Consider the following 20,341-nt stretch of genomic DNA (forward strand, 5'->3'; position numbering starts at 1 on the left):
TCAAAACCCCGTGGTTACAAACCTCCTTTGGGGAGGGTTTCCATGGGACAAGGATCCAAAACTTTCAAATAATGACATTTCCATTTGAGGTCTTTCCAAATCCTTTCCTGAAGGCTCCTGAAGGCTGGTTTTGCCACATTTGAGGAAGGCTCAGAGCAGTTCAGCTTTGACACCAACACCAGTCACAGCCCAGCCTTGGAGGGAGTTGTGCCTTTGCCAATCCCAGGACTGTCAAACCCAATGACTGCAGAGTGAATATTTTGTGAGCAGTCTTTCCAGTCTCACAAACCTGCAAAGCTGCTCTATCAACAAGTTGCTACACATTTCCCTGGAATTGCATTGGCAAAACCTCAAAATGGAGTTTGGTCTCTGATGGGCTTAAAAGTGCTTCTTGTTTTGAGGGAGAGACATTGAGGAGGGTCTCGAAGTGAAGTGTCTGCAGTTCTGCAAAGCTCATCATACCTTCACTGGAGTGATGTTCCTAATAATGCAGATTGTTTCCTGGGATACTGCAGCTCTTCCCGGGCTTCTTGTCATTCCCATGTCTGATTGAGCTCATAAATTGCCCATGGGCACTAATAACTTCTGCTGATGTTACTCTTTGTGTCGTTCTGAGCCTTGGCTCACCCTCCCTCCCAGTCCAGGGTGTGTTACAGGTTCAGCAAGAGTTTAGAGATTGAATAGGGATGATAACAATGAGATGGCCCCGCATTTCAGTCTTGGAAACATCCATTTACTGCTGCTGATCTAAACAATGGGCTATTTCTTCTCTTTCTTGACATATAAAACAATGTTGTTGCTACATAATCACACAAATCAAATTTTTCCCCACTTCTAGGCTAAGAGCAACACCCAGATTGATTATATTCCTTTCTTGGTCTGCTCCTCTTACTAAAATCTGTCATCCTTTAGGGGAAATAGCAAGTTCTAGGTCTGAAGGGATCCACTGCCTTTAGCTTTTATTTCTTTAACAAGCAAATCCGTCCTCATCAGTGTGCAAGTTCATCAACACCTATTTCAGTTTCTGTACAGTCAATATATCAGCCACAACTGCATCATGGGGAGGGCAAATCACACAGTAATTAATGGAGCTCATAAACAGCACACAAGGTCTGATTCAGGCTTGTGAAAGAGAAACTCATCCCAGGCATTTCAGCATGATTGAGATCAGCTTTCTGAAGAGTTGGCTCTACACTGAGCTTATGATCCAGCCACATGTTACAGCAAACAGGTTTTTACTCTCTGTGTATCTACAGGTCAGTGCACTCATATTTCAAGCAGGACCTACTGAGGAAAAGCTTCTTTTGTGTTTGTGTGTCTGGCTCAAAAAAAAAATATAAAACATAACCACCCCCAAAAATGGCATTTGCTGCAAAGTTCTGCTCCTTTGCTTTGAAATTACACTGGGAAAAATGATTTTGTGTACAGGCCAAGGGATATTGCAAAGAGAAAAGTTGTATTATTAGAAAAAGCACATCTTAGTCATAAGCACAACACATTGCAGTGTGTTCCCTGGGGATGGTGGGAATCATTCTTTGTGAGAGGTTTTCCAACCCCCTTGATCCAAATCAGCAGATGATGGTCTCTGAGCACCCCTCAGGCTGCTGCTCAGCTGGGCTGAGAAGAGAAGGAGTAAGGTTTCCTTCCCTTCCCTCTCTTTCTCCCATCCAGCAGAAAGTTCCTACTAGAAAATAAAACACCAAATATGCAGCTACCCCAGAGCATCTCTGCACTCACACCCTGTCATGTGGGATTCAGGGGTGAAAATATCCCTTTCACAAGCTTTACAGCCTCCTCATTTCCTTGGATTATTGTTCAGAGCATCTGATATTATCCACTGTCACATCCATGTGGCCAGCCTGGGAAGCTACAGGCAAAAGACTGATGGAAGTGAAAGTTGTCCCTTCAAGACAATTTCAGGCAGTTTGTTTGTGTTTCCTTTGGTCTCATTAGGCTGCCACTGCAAGATAAATGGTTTGGGTTAAGGGTAATTTAGTTTATGGCACAACAGGTATGAAAGGTTATTCCTTCTTCTGCCCTCCTGCCATAAAATCCACCTTAAAGAAAGGCAAGTCTTTATGTCTCAATAAACAGGAGCCACACAGATATTGTGTAACAAATTACATATTGGATAACCATCTATAAAATTTTAGTGGCTTATGAGGTTTGCATTGATTTGAATTTTACCCAAAGCGTTACAGTTCCTCCGAAACACTGAAATGAAAGGAAAACAGAAATATCTGTTACAGTGGGTTTTAACAGTTTAGCCACCAGAGATATCTCTGAAAATACAAATTACTGGCAACAGCCAAGAGATCAGGTTGTCCCTTCCCTGTTTGTGACACAGGAAACGCTGCAGATCAGCTCCAGGGAGGAGCTCAGCTCCACCTTCCACCAGACAAGGTTTTCCAAGCCCCATCCAACCTGGCCTTGGACACTCCCAGGGATCCAGGGGCAGCCACAGCTTCTCTGGGCAACCTGTGCCAGGGCCTGCCCACTCTCAGAGGGAAGAATTTCTTCCCAATATCCCATCTAAACCTACCCTCCTTCAGCTGAAGTCCATTCCTCTTGGGCTATCACTGCATGTCCTTGTGAAAAGTCCCTCTCCATCCTTCTCGTAGGCATGAAGGAAAGGCTTCATCCAGGGAAAGGCCATTGATTGGATTCCTAGGAATGTTTGTCTCTGACTGAATTTATATCTATATCTATCTAAATATATACAGATATCTTGAAAGTAGAAGGACTTTATATATATAATGTAGAAGGGCTGCAATTATTCTTTACAGAATAGCAATTCTTTACAGAAATGTGCAATAAAAGCCACTGATCCTTAAAGCAAGGAGGTGAGGCACAAACTGGCATTAATTAGTATTATTCCAACTAGAAAAAGGCAAGGCCAGGTGGGAGAGAGCTTGGAGCAACCTGGGGCAGTGGGAGGTGTCCCTGCCCATGGCAGGGGGTGGAACTGGATCAGCTTTAAGGTCCCTTCTCACCCAAACCATCCCAGGATTGTATGATTTTGGGGCAATAGTAGCTATGCATTTGACCAATGAGTCTGAGACACCAGTATTTCACACTCAATATTCCAGGATTCACTTTAAACAGCACAAAGCATCCCATCAACAGCAACCACCTTCCCTGCCCCCACATTTGTCGTGTTTGAACCTGGCTGTTGGACCAGGCCTTGCCCAGGGTTGATCACCAGGCCTGTGCAATTATCCACTTCAATAATCAGTGTCTGCTCCTGATGAATTATAGCTCTGTCCTTCAGAATAAATGAGCTGGGGGGAGAGGTGTGACAGGTAACATTGCATCTGTAATGGTGGATACAGCTATTAGGCTTGATGCAAAAAAAATGGACCACTAAAACACGTGGGAAAAAAATAAGCAGAAATTAAGCTAAACATCTATTTCAGGCCACAGTTGTTGACCTGGCACGAGAGACTGAAAATTAACCCCATTCTGCATAAATGCAGGAGGATTTCAGGCAGAACAATGTGGCCATGCTCAGGTCAGCTCTCAGGTCACTTGTAGTCTGCCACGGATAAGTTTTGGGCCATTTGAGGTGGTTGTTTGTCCTGTGATGGTGTAAATTTTGGCTGCTCCCTCAACTGCTTCATCCAACACTGATAACACTGCTCGGGCTGGCAGTGGACAAAAGGTACAAGAGATGGTTCCAGGATGGTCTCTGATAGTGCTACTGCCTTAACCAGGCCCCAGAGATTTGGGTTCAACTCTTGCTTTCCTCTGAACCCCTTTTATAACCCTGTCCTTACACCCCATTCCACGCTCAGTTAAAATATAGGATAAAACCAGTCAGTTAAGAAAGGGATCCCTTTGCTGCTGGGGAGAGGGTTGGGTTTAGGAAGCAAATTTAGCCTCTTTTTATAGTAAAAACAGCTGGATATTTGCAGTCCCCACAGAGGAGCTTTCACCCACCTCAGAGGAGCGAGATGGGTAGGAGGGCACAGCCTTGAGGAGTCTCCTCTTCCCCCTCTCTCACCCCCAAATGTGGGTCACTTTCTAGGGTGTCCCCACATACAGACAAAAAACATAGAATTAAGATTATTCACAAGGTTTTGTTTAAATTGTCCTTCTCCTGATGTATTTTCTTCATAAATTTTCCATTCTCAGCCTCCTGATTTGTCCAATATGGTTTTGAATTGTGAGGTCCCATAAGGAATGTCACTAAAAGAGATCTCACCTGGTTTTACTTTGGTGTCATTTGTACTTAGAATCACAGAATCATTAGGGCTGGAAAAGCTCTCTCAGACTGAGTCCAGCCTTTCACTCAGCACTGCCAAGGTCACCACTCACCCATGTCCCCAAGTGCCACATCTACACAGCTTTTAAACCCCTCCAGGGATGGAGACTCCACCCCTGCCCTGAGCAGCCTGTTCCAAATTCCATTTCCTTGCTACTTTTAACTCATTCAAGTGTCACAGGCATTCCCCAGGTATTCCTGATACCCATCAATGTTTCATGGTTGATTTTGGCCTGTTTGCCAACCACTCTGTGATTCTATGATTTTATGACCTCAAAAAAAAAAAAAAATTCTAAATTGGGTTTTATTCTCTTAAAATTCTTCTTTTGCTTCTGTGGGTTCAGGTGAGAGATTTGTGTGACTTACTCACACTCCACTGAACTGAACAGGCCCCCTGGTTAGGCAGGGCCTGGGCTTTATTTTTGGGTATTGCTGCTGGTTCTCTGGCTGCTCGACCCACCCCCTCAGCATTGTCATACAAAGTGGTTTCCTGCTAATTCCTTTCAGGGCTTAGATGGATTTTGAATCAATCTTGCTGAGAAAGTCAGCCAGACAAAGAGGCAAAATCGTGACAGGGTTAGTCATTTCTATTTTGCCTGAATCAGTGAGTAAGGTGCTTTTTGTCAGTTCTTGCACTTCAAACCTAACTTTTATTCTCCTGATTTTTGACAGAAGTTCAGTTTTGGGTATCTCACACCTATGTCTTCCAAATCAATCCCCTGAATCCCTGTCCCAAAGTTTAATATCATGCATTATTCAGCACCTGCCATAAGACTAACTTTAAAACTGGTAATCTCCCAGCAAAGCTGTACAATTAACACTGAAATACATCCAGTGCAGAATAATACCAACTAGCACTCCCCATGGCCTTCCCCAGAGCATCCCAAAATACCAACAGCATTTCCTGAAGTCTTAGTTATCAAGATTTCTAGAAGATATAGGAGTAGACCCTGGCTCACCTTAGGGGAATTTTGCATTAAAATGCAAAACCACTTTCCCTGCAAATTGAGCTCCACATCAGCTGAGAGTGCACCCATTTCATGCCAGATGTGAACGATCTGAATGCACCTCCAGTGCTGCTCCTTGCACTGAGCTTTGCCCACTTTGCTCTGTCATTTTAATCCCTCTTTGATTTGCCACTTTAATTGCTCTGTAGGCTCTGCCCCCCCGTGGTGCCCACCCTGAGCTGGCAGGAGGGTGATGGGGAGCACCCACCGTGGTGACCCCAGCACCAGCCACAGCCCCACCTCCCCCTCACTGGGGAAGGGGAGTTTTCCTCCCTCTTGAGGCATTTTTTGAGCTGCCTTCGGACAAAACTTTTATTTGGGATGCCTTTACAGCCTCTCTAGCTGCAGTAGTTTATGCTTTATTTGAAAACCTTACATTTACTACAACACAAAGAGGTCATTATTGTTTATCTGTGCTCACCACTGTTCTTCTTTCCCTCCCCTCTCTTCCCAACCGCTTTCCCAAGTTATCCAGTGCACACCAGGCTCACTTATCCCTGCTTGCACCAGATACAGCACAGTTATGTATCTTCCCCCAAGCTCAGTGTCCTCAGAGGAGTATTTAGGTTAAGAACAGTTTATTCCTGGCTGGAAGTGCCGCAATTGTGAGCAGGTTCATAAGCCAGGATTCTCCTTTGCTTCAGGCAGCTACTAAAAGCCAAGGTGATGTCTCAGATGGAATCAAAACTGGAGAGGAGCAGCAGTGGGGGAGGAAACATCCCTGATGCTGCAGCAAGGACGGTCCCTGTGGCACTGATGGCCCAAAGTGGTGTCTGGGGCAGGGCAGCAGCACAGGGGGTGAATAATCCTATTAACAGGCAGAAACATATATGGAAAGTGGACAAATGGTGCAATAAACCTTTAGCTCAGCTGCCCCCAGCAAAGAGAGGAAAGAAAAGCTTGTGTGAGACCTGGGGATCCTGGAGCAGGAGTCTTTGTTGGGCAGTGGAAAGCAAGAGGACATCGAGGATACACCAAGGACCCAGTCACAGCTCTGGTTCCTGCTTCTCAGGGGGCCACACCTGAGCAAGGAGCATGTCAAAGAACCACAGAACTATTGAAAAAGACCTCTGAGATCATCAAGTCCAACCTTTGAGCCATCACCACCTCGTCACCCAGCCCAGAGTGCCACGTCATGGGACGGAGATTCCACCACCTCATCCTTTCTCCCTGTACCTCCATTTCTCCCCTCCTGCCTGGGCCAGGTGTGTTCCACAGGGAATGTTTACACAGGCACAGCCTGGCTTTGTCCTGCTCAGAGCTGCCTGGTGCTTAAACAGCAACGACAACAAATATCCACAGTACATTCAGTTCCACCAGAATTCTGTCCTTGGAAAATGAGGCTGTTTGTTTGTTTATTTTATGTGAGGTTTATAAATCATAGAATGGTTTGGGTTGGAAGGGACCTTAAAGATCATCTCATTCCAACCCCCTGCCAAGGGTAGGGACACCTTCCACTAGCCAAGGTTTTTGCAAAAAGAATACATGAATAAAACTGTTCCTATTCCAATTATGTAGGAAAACAGAGATTTTTCCCTGCAAGTAAAAGATCCCTCTGACAAGTCTTTGTGACTTTATCCTCATCAAAAAGATGCATATGCAGCTGCTCAGGCATTACACAGTTATATGGTTAGTAAATATTGCTATTCAGTTTGGGGTTTTTGGGTGGGAAAATTGAGCTAGGACTGAAAATACAGTGGAATGGAGGGACCAGAGTGGGGTTAGGGCAGTGAAATTAGACCTGCACCTCCAGTAGCTTGAGAGTGAATAACACTGGAAAAGAGAGGGTTAAAAATATATATAAAAATATATATATGCGGCTTTCAGCTTTGTGTGACAGCTCCAGGAAGGGCTGGGTGAGCTGTGTGGAGAGGCCTCAGCAATGTGTCATCACTCATGATATCAGAGCTGAGGGGAAGGTGGCAGTTTAAGCGAGCACAACAGGGGTGAAACCTCCAACCCGCCCTGCAGCCCAAGAGCTCTCGCTAAACCCCCGCCAAAACAATCCCTGGGAGAGAGAAATTTCCTCTCCACCCGGATCCCTGGTGACTGCACAGCTTCCCTGCTACCACCAGCCCCAGGAAAACAAAGCCTTGTGGGGCTGAGTGGCTGAATTCAGGAAATGAGCGCGATGTCATCAGCCTGGGGAGAGCTTAAACGCCGCAGGACCAGCGACAGTGCCAGGTGTAAACCAGCTCCCAGCAGACACCAGCCAGGGTTCATCTGACTCTGAAGCACCAGAAGGAGCTGTAAGAGTGGCTGCTGACAGGCATGCCAAGGAACTGAGGCACGAGGGAGGATCAGCAGCTGTGCTGGGGGTCAGTCTGGATGCCCAGCGTGGCTCTCCAAGGCTGTGTGTGCTGGATCTGAGAACGGCCCCACACTGAGAATTAGATGCTTATTTGCCTCAAGAATGGACTCTTTGGAATCTCAGAATCATGGAATGATTTGGGCTGGAAGGGACCTTAAAGCTCTTTTCAGTCCAAGCCCCTGCCATGGGCAGGGACACCTTCCACCAGCCCAGGATGCTCCAAGCCCCGTCCAACCTGACCTTGGACACTCCCAGGCATGAGACATCCCCAGTTTCTCTCAGGAGAGCCTGTGTGTGACTCAGAAAACCCTGCAAATCAGTTCTAGAGAGGAGCTCAGCTCCACCTTCCATCAGACAAGGTTTTCCAACCTGACCTTGAACACTCCCACTTCACCACCCTCACAGTAAAGGGTTTCTTCTTAATTTCCAATCTAAACCTACTTTTTTTCAGTTTGGACCCACCCTTGTCCTACCACTCCAGTTTTTTATGGACAGTCCCTCTCCAGATTCCTTGTGGGTTCCCTTCATGGAGCTGTGGGACACTGGGAAAGCAGGATTGGACCACAGATCACTGCACACAAGCCCAAATTCTGTTTTACCAACACAGCTGGGAGTTTCCAGCCGAGGGGTGGGAGCTGGATAGCCCACGTGGCACAGCTGCCTAATTTAGGTGATAAAAATCGACACTTTATCTGGACTCCTTTACAAATGGAGGAAGCACAATTTGCAGTGAGGTTTGCTCTGGCCCCGCTGGTTTTGTAATTTCATGGTAGGATTATCAGCAAGTGCTTGAAGAGATGAAGTTGCAGAAACTTCAGTGCTTTTAATCTCTGTTTCTCTCACCAAAAGCACCACTTGTATACACCAAACTCACTGCATGCTCTGCTTGAGAGGGAACATCTGGGAGAAATGGATTTGTGGTGGTGAAGTACATGATGGGTTTCAGAAACAGTGACAAACATTTTGTGCCCCAGACAGACCTATTTTTAGTGGGCTGACCTCATAACAGACAAGGCAGTGGGACAGGACGAAGCATAAAATGCCTGCTGGCTCTGTGGGCAGCCCTACCCCAGGCTTTGATCATTTTGCCTCTGGAAAAACCCTCAAGAGAAAGGGTTTGATCTACCCAAGGCAGACTTGCAAATGAACCACTCATCTTTTTTTCTTTTTGCACATCAAAAGTTTACAGAGGTGGGATGAGAGCCCTGACTGCTGGACCACCAGCTCCTCTGGGACAGGATACTTCAGCCCCTTCCATGCTGGAATGGGAATGGAGGAAATTACACCATTTTTATAGCAGAGGTTCCTTGTTTTCCAGCCAGCCTTCCACTATTTAATAAGAGACAAGCTCAATAAGAGATTTTTAATAAGTTTAATAAGAGATTATTCCCTGCAGATATCACCAAAGAGAGGGACTTGGGATCCTCATGCTCTGGTTACAGCCATGGGAGAACTTAATTCATTATCAAATATGAAACAGGTCTCATCTTTTTTCTGAGGAGTCCTTTATATAAAATGGATCTTATGGGTGTCCAGAAAAAGATGAGCACTTAGTTTATAAAAATTAGGCAATCTGGTTTTATTTGTTTGAGAAGCCTCTGGTGAGAGTGTGATGAGAGTCCAGGGAGGGTTATTGTGTACCTGGGCAGTGGGTCACTTGTGTTTGTACATGGCTCATAAAAACAGTGATCTGGAAGCCAATTATACTCATTCCCACATTATTATGTTGTGTAAAGAGCAAGGACATAACACTGTTTCTCCCTCATCTTTCTGATGTTTTCCATCTCTTTTAACAAGAGCCTTGCAGCAGATGCTGTCAAGAATTTTAATAAAACAAACTGCCTTTCTGACTGACTCCATCCATTTCTTCTTGTCTTTATAGGCTAAAAATATATTAGAGGGTGTAAGTGAGGGAAATTCCTCTTCTCTCCAACTCCCTCCTCCCCCTCCCTCTCTCTCAGACATTCTCCTGAGCACTGCAGGCTGTGGAGTTTTTCCTCTTGCAGGAAACCCAGAACACAAAGACCCCCAAAATGAATGAAAACACGAGATCATAGAATGATAAAATTGTTTGGGTTGGGAGGGACCTTAAAGACTATTTTGTTCCAATCCCCTGGAACCTTCCACTAGCCCAGGGTGCTCCAACCTGGCCTTGGACACTTCCAGGGATTGGGCAGCCACAGCTTCTCTGGGCAACCTGTGCCAGGGCTTCCCCACCCTCCCAGGGAAGGATTCCTTCCCAATATTCCATCTAACCCTGCCCTCTGGCAGTGGGAAACCATTCTCCCTTGTCCTGTCCTTTCATGTCCTTTGTCCAAAACCCCCCTCTGGCTCTCCTAGAGCCCCTTCAGGGACTGGAAGGCTGGGATAAGATGGGACAATTATCTTTGCACTCCCAGAACAAGTGGGTGGAAACACCTTTTACCCTCAAGAATAAAAGCAGCAGGAAGTGCTGAGCAGCTGCACCTGATTTACCAGACACACTCATAGTTGGAGGTGCTGCAGTTGGGCTGGGAGCCCAGCAGGACCTTCCTGGAAGAGAGGAGACAGAGCTGGGAGCAGAAAGGTATGGAAAAAAACTCAACCTTTTCCTCTCTGCCTCTTTCTGGAGCTCTCAGATCCTTTGGTATTGATGTTTGCAAGTCCCCATGCCTTGTTTTGTGCAAAAACATCTCGCTGGCTCTTTGTGCTGCCCTGGTCTGATTGGAAACCTCCCAGCAGTGTGGTGGGATCTTCCACAACTCTGACGCTTTGTCTCATGCTAGTTTTGTGTGGGTTTTTTTCCTCAAAAGCTGTTAAGTACAATATCCTGATCTATTTTGCTTGGGGTTGTTCCTATTTACTGTGTTTGAGGTACTTGAGGATACTTTGCTCTGGTTTTTTTTTTTTTCATGGTGTTCTTATCTTGTATATCCTGCACTTGTAGAGAGATTTTGTGTAAATAAGAGATTTGTGAGATCTGATGTTTGTGGATGAAAATAAGGTCACCTAATCATCTAAATATTGGTGTGTTGCTACAAAGCAGAGTCCCAGAGGTGGCATTTACCACACGGGGGGGTGGCAGCTGTAAAACTGTGCCTGAAGTTCTTTGTGCCTTCACTTCTCCAAGAGACTTTGCCTCTCACGTAGAAAATTTAAGCTACAAGTGGACATAGTTATAGTCAGTTCTGAGTGGAGCCTTTGGGAGGAAGGAATGAAGGAGTTTTTGAGCCAGACTTCCTGGTCTAAGAGCATTCCCTGGGATTCTGGTCCTTCACAGAGGTCAGGAGAGCTGGGTCCAAGCAGGGACAGGGTGGGAGACTGGGGGAGCAGCAGGAAGAGGTTTGAGTGTCTTGGTTTCCCTGAGCAAGCTCCAAAAAGGTGAGCAGCATTTGAACAGGGGATAACAGAGGCCAATCTGTGGCAATCTTCTGGAATAAACTCAGTTTTAAGCAGAAGCGATTTTGCCTTGTAGTAACATGCAGCTAACACGGTTCTGGGGGGAAAACACAAATTTGGGGCTATTTTGGAGAGCTGATCTAACCCCACCTACAAGACAAACATCTAATGAACATCTTCTGTCCAAACACAAATAGTGCCTTGTGCCCACACCGTGCAAACACACAACTTTGTGTTTTGGGTCCCCCTGGGGACGCTGGCACTTTGTTCTCTAAAGGAAATATTTGCCTCGATGGCAAGAAATTAATTTTAGAGGAGCTTATTATACCCCACAGACCTTTTAAATAGTGATAATAAAGCTGGAAGAAAAGGAAAAAAGTCATGTCTCCTGTTTAATTTAAAGCACTTTAAGTTGTTAGATGTTATTTACCATTTTATCCTCAGGGTGGAAGGTAAAACTTGTAAAAAATCCGTGGCCATCAGTAACTCAGCAGCATTTGAAAACTCCAGCTGCATACATAGGTATACATTCTTTTTTACACAATAAAATGTGATCTATGGTTGTTGCTAACTTCATACAGGTACTGATTTGGGACTTTTTAGTGTCATAAAACCTCTGAAGCAGAGACTCCTGGAATGTGAAACACTGACATAGTGCCTCTGGAGCACCAAAGCCAAAGCTGGCTGATGAAGATGGGTTATTTGTGGGCAGGTGGTGCCTGGAATCACAAACACTGCAGGCTTTCCTTGCACACACATAAAAATTCTCTGAACTTTCAGAACTTTATGAATGCTGAGTGTGGAAGTGAGAGGTCTCCTCTCTTTGGAGGGTAAAAATAAAAAGAGGGGAGAAGGAAATGCTCCTTCAGAGGACTAAATACAGTGATTTTAACTCCTAATGTTTATCTGCAAACGGTTGCGGTGCTGACAAAAGGCCAACTCAGTGTTATTTGCACAGGCTGCAGGGTGCTTGCATCTTGTTTAATCATTCAGCTCCATAAGTGCTGCAGGAAATTGTTAACATGGAGCTGCTTGTGCAAAAGCTGCTGGAGGAGCCCTTTTACACCTGCCACAATGGTCTGAATCCAAGGATTCACCCAAAAAGCACCATGGGAATATACTATTTAATATAATACCTTAGTCAAGCAGTTGCTTCTGCAACCACAGACTTCCAAAACTTTTTATACAGTATTACTTTTCCTTTAAAGCTGTGTCATACGGTGTAAATAAATAACAACATCAAAACTAACACTCCTGCAAACCCAAAGTTCAGTATAGAAGCTGTGAACTTGCTTTGTATTTTTCTTTAATGGTTCAAATGAGCAACAGGGAAAACTTTCCTTTTTTAGGACTTACCTAAATTTTCCTGAAGATTGATGTTTATTGCTTTGACACCTTCAGCTGGCAGGAATTAGGTTAGGCTCTCATTACCCACTTCATCTTTTAATATGCCGTAGAAAGTCATATGAAAGTGCCAAAATTAGCACTGTCATCCTCTGTGTTGTCCGTTTTACTGCAGCACAGAGCCGTGAGAGACTCCAATAAAATACCTGTGGTGTCTGTTCCTGCACAGTCTCTCTGTTTGCCTCACATGAATACAAATTCATTATATAGGGCTTTTTTTTTCTCCCAAGAACGTACACATTTGGAGCACCAGCCATTTCCAGACACACAGCAGAAATAAAGCAGCGAATTTTCTTCCTTCTCTCCCCCTCATGCTGATGAAAATCACTGAGGAAGGAGAGAAAAACCCACCCCAGCACAGGCAGCTCCCCAGCATTATTCACATTGCAGCAGACAGCACAATTCTGTACTTACACATCTGAGCAGGGAAATGTCTCAGGATCTTTACAATTTTCTGCAGGACTGTCTCAGGCTCTCAGCAAGGCACAGTGTTCATCCAGGCAGAACGGAGCCGTATGGAAGGTCTGTGCAGCTGGGAGATAATGGAACTGTTTTCCCAGCTGGGACTACAAGCCTTTTATCCACCGAGCATTGCGTGGCTCTTCCCCTGGAATTAACCGTGAAACACACGGCTTTCCCGGTGTGCTCCAGCCAGGACCCACGCAGCCAGTGCTCCAGGCAGATAAACAGCTCCTACAGCTTTGGCATATTCCTGTCTGGAAATTTGGGGTGGATAAGAATTAGCTCTGCGTTGCTCATCCTTGGAGAAAGCTGAGCGAGCGAAAGTGCAGCTGTCGGACCAGGAGCATGAAAGATTAAATGTGCTCTTGCTGTTCCTCTCCTACAAATATGAGCTCCTGTCAGGTAATCACGAGCCTCTCTCCCCAAAAACTGGGTCAGGACTCGGTATTAGGTTTAGATGAGGAATGGAAATGATTTTGTTTAGTCCTGGGTCTCCCCCTAAGATTGAGCTCATAGAATGAGTTGTCACTCAGATCCCATCCCAGCACTGACTGACCCCATAAACATTTAACTGCCCCTCCAAATTTGACATATTTAAACAAAAAAAAGGAGGGACTTGTTTGTTTAAAGAGGCACAGACGTAGATTTTGATAACAAATGAACCTCAGAACTTCTTAAATTCCCATTTTCCCTCTTAGGAGTTTTTCAGCAGGGGTCAAATGCAGAGCTCAGGCAGGAGAATGTCCTCCTGTTAGTGAGCAAAAGTTGGTTGTATCATAGAACCACAGCATGGTTTGGGTTGGAAGTGATCTTAAAGATCATCCAGTGCCACTCCCTGCCATGGGAAGGGACACCTTCCACTAGCCCAGGTTGCTCCAAGCCCCACTCCAACCTGGCCTTGGACACATCCAGGGATGGGGCAGCCACAGCTTCTCTGGGCAGCCTGTGCCAGGGCCTCACAGGGAAGAACTTCTTCCTAATATCCAGAAAACATCAGTTATTGGAATATTTCTGTTGTGAAAAGTGCAATTATGCCACAGATGTTTCTTCACGATGTTTTTATGTCCTCTTGGTGTAAACTCCTTAGTTAGTGATGGATTAAATGCCTGCCTGTCCAAGCAATGGCAAGTGGAAGGACTGGATGTGACACTCAGTGCTCTGGGCTGGGGGACAAGGTGGGGATGGGGCACAGGGGGGACTTGGTGATCTCAGAGGTCTTTTCCAACCTGAATGATTCTGTGATTTTTGGGCAGCTTCTTGCCTTGCCCAGGTGTGGTCTGGATGTGTTGAGGGGCAGGGAGACTGAACCCCTGTGCTCTGTGTCAGCCCACACACAGGCCACGATGAGGCTGCTCTTACCTGAGGGGGCTGATAATTGAGACACCTTCGGAGAAAGATGAAGTGACAGGAGCAGGACAGAAAGTGAGGGTGATGTTCTTCCTTAGAGGAGAGCAAGAAGCTTCTATTTGCAGAGGAGGATGGTACACTGACCCTGATCTAAGTGGCCTGGATTCAACCCAACTTCCTTGAAGGACTTATGACCTTGGAAGCACCTCAGCTGTCCTGGCCTCGTATTCATTTGTAAAATGGGGACAACAGGACTGTGGGACCTCATGGGATGTGCCCAGAAGTCCCATTCCATCCCCATGGTGAGCTCTCCCCTCCCATTCCAGAGCTCTCATAGCCATCCTCCTGATTAACATAAACAATTTTCCACTTCCATCCTGTGAGCTCCTCAAATGAGCTTTACCGACAATTAATTAAGCCTTGCAGCACCTTCTAAAGGAGATAGGCATTATAATTAGCAGCTCTATTTTTAATTAGGAATGAAATTTAAAATGGAATTTTAGGTATTTCCTCATTAGAAATTTCTTTAAAATAATTACAGGGCTTTTTCTAAGTGGTATCGAGAGTAAATAGACAAAAAGTTGCTTGCAACAAATTTAACCTGAGCTTCTCCTCACCAATTTTAAAAGTTTTTACAGAAATCTAGTCTTTTCTCTGTCAAAATAAACTATTTTGCTTATGCCTTTCCTGTCTAACAAGACTGGGAACAGAATCTCTCAGTTGCTGAGGAAAGTAATGCTGTTAAAACTTTTCAATTTCCAACTGAGAATGGAGGAAAATATTTTAGAAATTCCTCTTCCCTGTGAGGGTGGCCCTTGGCACTGGCACAGGTTGCCCAGAGAAGCTGTGGCTGCCCCATCCCTGGAAGGATTTTTTCCCTTTTTCCACATCAGAACAGGTTTCAACACTTTGTGTCCTGGTTCTGACTGGTGTGGGAGATGCTCCAATCAATACCTGGGTGTTTCTCTATAATGGAACTGGAAGCTCTTTATCCCCTGGGACTGGAATGGTAGCCCTGACTGGAAATACCTGGACAAGGAAATTTAAAAAGTATAAGCAAAAAGGATTATGAAGACTTTTATTGAAGTTATTTTTGATATGTCTGGTTGTGTTACTGGATTCAGTTTGTGTTTTGACAACAGGGACAAATGCAATTATCGTTGAACAGCCTTTGTTATCAAGACAATTACAGTGACCTTCATTCTACATTTCTTTTTGTTTTCTTCAGGGTTTTGTGTGGAATGTGTCTATTGGTTTTATTTTTGTGTCTGTGTTTGTTTTTCTAATTTTTAATTTTATTTCTTTTAAAAAGAAAAAAAAACCCATCTGAGAAGATACCACCTGTGTGGTGTCTTCAGATTTTTAGGGTTGTGTTTGTGGTTGTACCTTCCTGGATGTGAGATATCAGATAAGTGGGTCACATTTTTGCATTGATTTGCCTTGAGGGAGAGAAAACTAGGAGCACAGAGCCTGGGAACTGCAAAGAACTCTCATTACTTCACCTCCCAGTTGTGCTGAATGGTCAGTGGATCAATGTCCACCATCTGTGTGCAGGAGAAGGCTACACAAACATCCCTGGCCGTAAGTGCAGGGTACCAGATGTCACCTAACGGGCATCAGCTGCAAGGAGTCACTCAGCTGTGAGTTAAAGAGCTCAGAAAACCAGACTAAAACAGGATCATTCAGCAGACCTCTCAATTTACAGAAGTTACTGCAGCTACACATGAAGTTACTCCTTTCAAGCGTGGCTTTCTTTTATCTCCTACTTGGCAGCTCTTAGAGGGAAGAGACAGAGGGAGAGGACACGGCCTCAAACTGTGCCAGGGGAGGGTCAGGTTGGACATCAGGAGGAATTTCTCCCTGGAAAGGGTGGTCAGGCCTTGGCAGGGGCTGCCCAGGGAGGTTTGGAGTCCCCTGGAGGTGTCCAAGGCAGGCCTGGCCGTGGCACTCAGTGCTCTGGGCTGGGGACAGGGTGGGGATGGGGCACAGGGGGGACTCAATGACCCTGGAGGTCTTTTCCAGCCTAAATGACTCTTTGTAGGGTCATGCTTTGGGAAGTGCTTGCAGAGTGTCCTGTTCCCTCTGCAGACCCATCTCCTGGTAGCACTGCCAGTCTTAGTGATCCACTTTCCAGTTTTCCATCATTTTCCTGAAGTGGCTGCAGCTTTTGATGCACTGACTAACATAATTTGTTTTCAATGTATTTATTTCCCCAGTGGCTCTGGATCATTATTTTATTTCTCTAGTCAAGGCATAGTTTCTCCCAGACCTCTGGGAAACCCAAATGTCAGTAGGTACCACCCTGTGCTGTTCAACAGAGTCTTATAAAACTTACTTATGGCACTTCTAGGAGACCTTCTTAACTCTTCCTCCTCATGCATTTTGCATTTTCCATGTTACATGTCATTAGCACAATGTAAGAAATTGTAAGTAATTTCTGTTCTAATACTGAGCATTAATTCTTGAATTAATGAAATGGGAGAGGATGTGCAATTCCTGCCAACCTGCCTTAGGACACCCTGCTCCATTTATTCCTCAGCAGTTTCCTGCAGTCCTACTCCACTTGTACCTTGAATTCCATGGGGCATTTCAAATCTCATATATTAGGCTCTTTTGCCAGATATTTGTCCCCCATCTTCTGTTCTGTATCAATTTCACTTTAGAAAAAAAATTGGTTTTCTGAGGAAAACTGGGTCTGCAATAGCTGAGAAGTCTTGGCTGGGGAGTGTTTCTGCTGATTTCTATGTGCACTCAAATCAACTCTATAGTTCTTAAACTTCCCACCTTCCCTGAGAAAAATCAAATGTTGCTGTGTAAGATGAGAGTTACCTTTGAATAACTTGTAAATCCAGCTTTTTATCTTGATTTTTAATATTTTGGGGGGGTGACTGATGCTCAGAGTGAAAGCAAATTAAAGGAAGTGTGCAAATATTAAAGCTAGTGAAAATTGTAAATTATTTTAAGCCTTTGCACCCATATTTGTAGTTGAATATCTAAATAATAAGGGCTTAATATCTACTCTGAGCCACAATCTCAGCTCCTCTTTGAGCTGAGGTCCTGTCAAGCTCCTTCCCTCCACCATAGAGGTCTGACCAACACATTTAGTGCAAATGAGCCTGAAAAAGAGAGAAAAGTGCTCAATACAGTCAGCATGTTTCTGTATTTGTTTTTCTGTAGGTTATAAACCAAGCTCCCAAAAAAGCACAAATCAAACAAACAAACAAAAAAAAACAACCCTCACCAAAGAAAATATTATTTAATTCACATCAGGAATGTGAAGGGCAGCAATGATGCTTTAATTCCCAGGATTTACTGGCTAAAACTTGCTGAAGAATAGAATATGAGCTGTAACAATGGTCAGGAGTTGCATCAAGGAAGGATCCATCACCAGTAAGATATTCAACCAAGCAGCTGCTTCCCTGCTCTCCATCTGGAGCAGGAGGGCAAGGAAGCAGGTAATTGTTGATTGTGGAGACACAGTTTGGGGATTGTTAAAAGTAAAACTGATAGGGACAATAATGTAGCTGTACTTGACCAGGTAAATGACTTAGTATTATAGGTAATAGTAAGGCATGTGGAATGAAAGCCTGGTGTTGATGTCAGTGCTCTTAGATCAGTGTGAGAAGGAATTGCCCCAGCTCTGTTCATCCAACCACTTTCCCCCAGGGCTCCCCAGGCCCCTGTTCGTGCCTTTAACACCATTTGATCTGACTGAAAACATAAACAGTGGAGAGTCCGTGGCACAACACTTGCTGTGATATTGGCTCTCCTTTTAGGCAACCAGTACATAAAATCCACTTATTAAAAATGTATACATGAGAACAGTGGGTGGAATTTTATAGATCTGGCTTTACTGCAGAAAATGTAGTTACTTGGACATCTCCAAAGCTGTAAAGCTGTACCTGGGTTTTTACAGCACTCAGTGAGCTTAGATGAATTAAAACATAACATTTTCCTGCCTCCTCCTTTGGATTATGGTTGAAGACATTTTTCATTTGGTTATTGTTGTTTTGGTTTTTTTTTTTTTTAATTTCAAGTGACAAAAAGAAAATACTCCTCTTTCTAGTTGTAGTTAATTTTAATGGGGAATATAATATTCAGACAGGGATTGTCTGTACAGAGCCACTGTGAGATGCTTTGTATAGAAATACCCCCGTGTTGTGACACACTGATTTCTTGTTTTCTGACAGTGGTATAATTTGCTTTAAGAATTGTTTCAGTCGTTTCCCAAATATTTCTCGTGCAGCCTTGGAAAGAAATAATTGAATTTTGTAAAGTTATCCCAACTCCCATTAGGATGAAAAAGAGCTCTCTTTATGTAATCCCATCAACTTCCTCCTCAAAGATCAGCTTAATTAAAACTGCTCTCTTAAAGCAGACCATCACTTATGATTATAATGAACTTGAATGAAAACCAACTAATGGAAACTAACTGATGCAGGTTAGTTTTTGCAGCACAAATGATCATTTCTTGTTGCTGTTGCCCTGTAGAAGTTCAATAAGAGGTGCTGTAATCAAGGATCAGTCTGGCTTTCTGTTTTAAACCCCCAATATATTTCAGGGGTTCACATAAGCCTACAAGGATAAGTCTTGCAAAGGAAACAGCTTAGTTGAAGGCAAATCTCAGCTCAGGAAGGGTTTTATTCCTGCAGATTCTTCCCAAAATGGTAGAGAAAACCTACAGGAAGTTTGCTGTGGGTGTCACCCCGTGCTCGTTCTCCTGTTTGGGGGTTTCCCAGGGGTGATATAAATAGATAACAAACCTTACAAAGAGCAGCAAACAGAGAGAGATTTTGCTTTACTGGAGTCAGACACTACCACAGTTTTCACAGAATTACAGAGTCATTAAGGCTGGAAAAAAACCCAAGATCATCAAGTCCATCCTTTGGCTGAACATCACCATGCCCTCTAACCCTTATCACCAGGTGTGTTTGTAGAAAATGATTTTACAGTTTTAGAATGCACTTATAAAAGTGGCTATTTCAGAAGGATATTGAACCATCTGATTTTCATGGACTCCTTAAAACAACTGTATTTAGCCCATTCTCTTTAATTCGAATGGTTCCCAGCAGTTTAACACCCCATCACTCTTCCCATAACACAGCCATTTGTGTAAATCTTTGTAGGGGAGAGTCCTTTTCCACTATCCAAATCTTTATGCATCTTTCAACAGTGCAATGGATTTTATCAGACTATTAAAAATAAATTATGCAGGCTTGGTGCCACACAATCAAATCTCTGCTTGTTAAGCATTTAGTGCCAGTGATCAAACCCCCTAAATGTCAGAGAGGTCAGAGCCTTGCTGTGTTACCTGAATAAAAGAAAAGCTTGTCCTGTGGGCTGATGAGCATTTTCATGCAGAAAAGTGTTCAGAATAAAACAATTAGGGGAAATACTCACTCAGGAATTGTGGGGCTTCTTCCAGAAAACTGCAATTGCAGCAGTTGGGTGAAAAGTGTGAGGAAAGGTTGGATTTGATCTTGGTGGTCTTTTCTGGCCTTAGTGAATGTATGAAATGAGGGGCATTTGGTCCTTTTATAGGATGTTTTCTAATCTCAGGGTTGATTCTAGACCCTCTGAGGTTTAACATTGAACACTGAAATCCAGAGCTCCCCATCTTTGAACAGTTTCCCTTCAGCCTGTGTGGCTGCTGTTCTAAAAACTTAGTCCCCAAATTTCTCCTGATTTCATGAAATGTTACATTTTGAAGGAGTCAACCCTGCACCTATTAAACAACATTTTGCAACCTCAACATGAAATGAGCAACCTGGTCTAGTGGAAGGTTCCCTGCCTGTGGTGGAGGGTTGGGACTGAGTGGTCTTTAAGGTGTCTTCCAACCCAAACCATTCTATCACTCTATGAAATGGCACAAAATGTTATCACCCACAATTAAAACAACATTGATTTAACTTATATCAGTGCAACTAATCCTGGACAAAATCTGCCTGCCTCCTTCTTCAAGAGAAGACAGGAATGATTTACCAGGGTCTCTTTCCACACAGGATGTTTATATTTAGTTGCACCCATCCCCTTAACACCAATTATTTCAACTTGCTTAGGGGAATTGTTACACCATTTTTTTCTCCTCTTGGTGCATAAACTGTAGTGGAAAAGCAAACATCTCAAATTAACTTCCCAGTAGCTCATTTTAATTTTGTCTTGTGCTAC

At 44.1% G+C, this 20,341-nt stretch overlaps 1 protein-coding gene across 3 annotated transcripts in view; it reads right to left on the reverse strand.

Annotated features, from left to right (window-relative positions):
• The window catches only part of CNTN6 (contactin 6), a 124,511-nt gene extending 111,153 nt beyond the window's left edge, over positions 1 to 13,358 (reverse strand). For all 3 annotated transcript variants that reach the window (XM_050313248.1, XM_050313247.1, XM_050313246.1), the window contains exon 1: positions 12,779 to 13,358. In XM_050313248.1, coding sequence (XP_050169205.1) covers positions 12,779 to 12,782 — 4 coding nt within the window. In that variant the 5' untranslated portion in view covers positions 12,783 to 13,358. The remainder of the gene's footprint in view (positions 1 to 12,778) is intronic.
• Between the last annotated feature and the right edge of the window lie 6,983 nt (positions 13,359 to 20,341).

This window comes from Myiozetetes cayanensis, unplaced genomic scaffold (assembly GCF_022539395.1).
Source record: "Myiozetetes cayanensis isolate MyiCay16 unplaced genomic scaffold, myiCay2020 scf18, whole genome shotgun sequence".
In the NCBI taxonomy this organism is placed as follows: domain Eukaryota; kingdom Metazoa; phylum Chordata; class Aves; order Passeriformes; family Tyrannidae; genus Myiozetetes; species Myiozetetes cayanensis.